At 66.2% G+C, this 4,996-nt stretch overlaps 1 protein-coding gene across 1 annotated transcript; it reads right to left on the reverse strand.

The window, feature by feature from the left end:
- Nucleotides 1-747: 747 nt before the first annotated feature.
- On the reverse strand, nt 748-3,698 carry LOC113962685 (peptidyl-prolyl cis-trans isomerase-like 1). The gene is made up of 4 exons (XM_027673446.1): nt 3,581-3,698; nt 2,482-2,636; nt 2,328-2,396; nt 748-1,038 (listed from the first exon to the last, which is right to left on the reverse strand). The coding sequence occupies exons 1-4, from the start codon at nt 3,643-3,645 to the stop codon at nt 818-820; spliced, it is 510 nt and encodes a 169-aa protein (XP_027529247.1). The 5' UTR covers nt 3,646-3,698; the 3' UTR covers nt 748-817.
- Nucleotides 3,699-4,996: the final 1,298 nt, after the last annotated feature.

The following is a 4,996-nucleotide window of genomic DNA, read 5'->3' on the forward strand; positions in this document are numbered from 1 at the left end:
GCCCCATGGCCTGCAGACCCAGGGTGCCTCAGTCCCCCCAGTCGATCCCAGTACCACCCCACACCATCCCCAGGATCACCCAGTGCCTCCCAGTACTGTCCCAGGTCCTGCACTGGGAGCTGGGGTGGGACACCCAGACCCAGGGGGTTCACCCAGAGCCAGGGGGGGACAGCCAGTGTTGGGGGGGACACTCAGAGCAGGAGGCCATCCAGAGCTGGGGAGGGGGACACCCAGAACTGGGGGGGACACCTATACCCGGGGGGGGACGCCCAGAGCTGAGGGGGACGCCCAGAGCTGGGGGGAGACACCCAGAGCCAGGGGGACACCCAAAGTTGGAGGGAGGGGACACCCAATGTTGGGGTGGACAGCCAGACCCAGAACTTTGGGTGACACCCAGAGCCGGGGAGGGGGCACCCAATGTGTGGTGGCACAGAGACCCCAGTGCCGCTCTGGGGGTCCCCAGTGCCACGTGGGGAGTCCAGGTTTTTTTTTTGGCAGGGGGGCTTTCCCCCCTTTCCACTCAAAGCCCAGTGATCCCACAGGTGATGGGGGAACACCCTGAGGGGTCCCAGGACACGTTGGGGGGACACACAGCACAGAGGGAGGGGAAATTTAGGCCCCCTGCCCCCCCCAGCAGCTATACACCCCTGTGAGGGCCCCCCCAACCCCCTTTTTGGGGGGGCTCCCAACCACGCCAGAGACCCCTCCCCCCTTCCAGCCCCCACTAAACACCCTACTCCGGGGGGGTCCCCCAAAACCCAACCTCTTTTATTACAACAAAGCTGTACAGTTTGCAGGGGGGGTCCCGCAGCCCCCTCTACCCCGAGGGATAGGCCTTGATGATCTTGACATCATCCAGGGGCCGGTCCTGGGCATTGGTCTCCACCATGGCCAGGCGGCCCAGCACGCCCATGCCCTGGCACACACGCCCAAAGATGCTGTGCTTGCCATCCAGCCACTGCGCAGGGCCCAGCGTCAGGAAGAACTGGCTGCCGTTGGTGTCCGGCCCCGCGTTGGCCATCGCCAGGATACCGGCGCCTGAGGGACACGGGGACGTGGGGACAGGGACCTCGGGGGGGGACATGGCACCCCATGGCCAAGGTCTTAGTATCACAGGGAACATGTCACCTCATGGATGGGGACTCAGGGACATGTCACCTCAGGGATGGGGACACAGGGACATGGACCTCAGGGGGAGGACATGGGGACATGGCACCCCTTGGCTAAGGTTCATGTCACCTCCAAGGATGGAGACAGAAGAGACATGGCACACCTTGGCCAAGGTCTTGGTATCATGGGGGACATGTCACCTCATGGATGAGGACTCAGGGATGGGTACACAGAGAACATGGCACCCCGTGGCCAAGGCCTTGGTATTATGGGAACATGGCACCTTATGGAAAGGGATGGAAAAGACATGGCAACCCATAGCCAAGGTTCTCGCATGATAAGGGACATGTCACCACATGGTTGTGGTCCTGGGGGACATGTCACCCAATGGATGGGGTCCTGGGGGAGATGTCACCCAGTGGAGGGGTCTTAGGGAACCTTAGGAAGAACTGGCTCCCATTGGTGTCTGGCTCTGCGTTGGTCATTGCCGGGATCCCGGCGCCTGAGGGACACGGGGACAGGGACCTTGCGGGGGGGACACGGGGACCTGGACCTCAGGGGTGGGGACATGGGGATACAGGGACATGGACCTCAGGGGTGGGGACACAGGGACACAGCACCCCATAGAAAGGGACATGGCACCCCATTGATAAGGTCCTGGTACCATGGGGGACATGCTATCCCTTGGATGATCCCCCCTGGATGGGGTCAGGGGGGACATGGCACCTCATGTTGGGGTCCTGAGGGACACAGGGACATTTCAGTCCAAGGATGGGGACACAGGGGACATGTCACCCCATGGCCAAGGTTCTCGCACGATGGTGGCCATGACATTCCTATGGATGATCCCTCATGGATGGGGTCTTTGGGGATATGGGGGATGTGTCACACCATGGATGGGTCCTGAGGTCCTGGTGGATATCCCACCCCTTGACCAGGGTCCTGGGGATCCCAGGGGCCCCAGGGGGTCTTCCCTGCTATAGGTGAGGTCCTGGGGGGATCCTGGGGGTCGTGGGGGTCCTAGGGGTCTTCCCTGCTATATGTGGGGTCCCAGGGTCCTGGGGGGTCCTGCCCTGCTATAGGTGGGATCCTGGGGATTCTGGGGTTCCCAGAGGTCCTGCCCTGCTATAGGTAGGCTCCCAGTTTCCCAGGGGTCCCAGGGGTCCAGCCCTGCTATAGGTGGGCTCCCAGTGTGCCGGGGGTCCCCCGCCACTCACCAGTGAACTTCAGGTCAGGGTGCAGCTCATCCTCAAACTGCTTCCCGTAGATAGAGGCACCGCCACGGCCTGGGGGAGGATTTGGGGGGTCAGCAGGATCCCTGGCACCGGGGGGGGGGTTCCAGGGGGGTCCCGGGGGGTGTCCCATGCTCACCAGTGCCCGTGGGGTCCCCACCCTGCACCATGAAGTCCTTGATGACGCGGTGGAACTTGGTGCCATTGTAGTACCCGCGGCGGCTGAGCTCGGCAAAGTTCTTACACGTGCGGGGGGCGTGCAGCCAGTACAGCTCCAGCACCAGGGATCCCATCCTGGGAATATTGGGAATACTGAGAATGGGAATGGGGCTGTGCAGCCAGGACAGCTCCAGCACCAGGGATCCCATCCTGGGACACTGGGAATACCAGGAATGAAATGGGAACAGCACTGGGAATTAGGGCTGAGCTGCCAGTGCAGTTCCAGCACCAGGGATCCCATCCCAGGAATGGGAACACTGGGAATGGGAATGGGAATGGTCCCAGGAAATGGGCTCACCCCACTGTGACTCCACGGGATCAGGGCAGAGGCACAGTGGGGGGAGGGGAGGGGATCGGGGAGCAATGAGGGGCAACAGGACACCGGGAGGGCAACCGGGACTGGGAGGACTGGGGGATAACGGGGCTGGGACTGGCAAACACCGGGAACAACGGGACATGGTAGGGACACTGGAGGGGTCTCCAGTCCCGGGGGGGTAACCGGGGCTGCCCCGACTAGGAGACACCAGGAGCTTCTCCGTGCCCACCGGGGAACCAGGCGCTGTTTGGAACACACCGGGGGTCATGGACACCGGTGGACACTGGGGGGGGGCGGGGGGGACACCGGGGATCACGGACACCGGGGCTGTTTGATACCCGAGGGTCTGGGGGCTCACAGACCCCGGGGACTGCCCGGTCCCGGGGGCTCATGGACACCAGGGTGGCTCAGGAGGGACCCTGGGGGTTGCCCGGTCCCGGGAGCTCGCGGTCAGTGGGGGCTGCTCGGTACAAGGAGGGACCAGGGGGACACCGGGGGCTGGTGATAACGAGTGGTCTACGGGCTCATAAACCCCGGAGGTTTCTCGGTCCCGGGGGGGGGGGGCAGTATCGAGCCCCGGGCCCGGGGGGGGGGGGGGGGGGGGTGGCAGCTCCTGCTGTCCCCGCGGCAGGGGGCGGGGCTGGGGGTGGGCGAGGCCTCTCCCGGTCCCGGTGCCGGCGGGGGGCCCGGGCCCGCTCCTTACGTGGTCTCCATGGACACCGTCGGGGGCTGCCACGAGTCGGGGGGCACGGCTGGTGCGGCGGCCATGGCGGGCGCGCGCTTCCGGGACACGCCCCCTTCCTGTCCCTACGAATGGAGGGCGGGGCGAGCGGGACAGGGACAACCAATCAGTGCGAGGTGCGGAGAGGAGATTGGCCAATCGGTGTCGCGGAGTAAGTAGGGCCAGCCAATGGGTGCTGGGGGGCCGTTGAGCCGCAAGGGGCGGGGCGGTTCGAATCAGGTCACGCCCCCCGCGTGAAGCCACGCCCCCCGCGGCGCGCGCGGAGCGGGAGCTGGGGGCGGTGAGAGGGGAGGATGGTGGAGGGAATAAGGGGGGGACATGGGACCGTCTTGGGGGGTCCAGGGGGGTCCCGGCGGGGAAACCGGCCGGGAGGGCACGGGGGGACCGCGGGAAGCGCGGATGGACTTCCCCAGAGCGGGGATGGGGTGACGCGGGGTCGGAGTGCGGGGCTGGGACCACCCAGAGGGGGCTGAGACCACCTTAGTGTGGGGCTGGGGACACCCAGGGATGGGGCTGCGGGGCTGGGACCCCCCTGTGGTGCTGGGATCCTCTTACTATGGGGCTGGGACCCCCAGGGATGGGGGTGTGGATCTCGGACCACCCAGAGGTGCTGGGACCCTCTTAGTGTGGTGCTGGGACTCCCAGGGATGAAGGTGTGGGGCTCGGACCACCAGGGATCGGGATGTGGGGCTAGACCACCCGGTGGGGCTGGGACCCCCTTAATGGGAACCGCGGGGATGGGGGTGTGGGGCTGGGACTCTCCTGTGGTGCTGGGACTCTTACTGTGGGGCTGGGACCCCCAGGGATGGGGGTGTGGGGCTGGGACCCACTCAGTGTGGGGCTGGGACCCTCAGGGGTCAGGGTGAGGGGCTGGACCCCCAGTGGGGCTGCGACCCCCTTAGTGTAGGGCTGGGGACCCCCAGGGTTGGGGGTGTGGGGCTGAGACCCCCAGGGATCGGGATGCGGGGCTGGGACCCCCCTAGTGTAGGGCCGGGACCCCCGGGGATGGGGGTGTGGGGCTGGGACCCCCTCAGTGTGGGGCTGGGACCCTCAGTGTGGGGCTGAGACCCCCAGGGATCAGGATGTGAGGCTGGGACCCCCCGGTGTGGCCGGAACCCCCTTAGTGCGAGGCTGGGGACCCCCAGGAGTGGGAGTGCGGGGCTGGGACCCCCCCGTGGTTCTGGGACTCTCCTAGCATGGGGTTGGGGACCCCCAGGGATGAGGGTGCGGAGCTGGGACCCCCCGTGCAGGAATGGGGTGACATGGAGTTGGAGTGCGGGGCTGCGACCACCTTAGTGTGGGTCTGGGGACCCCGGGGAGTGGGGGGGTGGGGCTGGGACCCTCTTAGGATAGGGCTGGAGTGCCCCAGGGATGGGG

The sequence above is a fragment of the Neopelma chrysocephalum genome, unplaced genomic scaffold, assembly GCF_003984885.1.
Source record: "Neopelma chrysocephalum unplaced genomic scaffold, ASM398488v2 Primary Assembly neopelma1_184483, whole genome shotgun sequence".
In the NCBI taxonomy this organism is placed as follows: domain Eukaryota; kingdom Metazoa; phylum Chordata; class Aves; order Passeriformes; family Pipridae; genus Neopelma; species Neopelma chrysocephalum.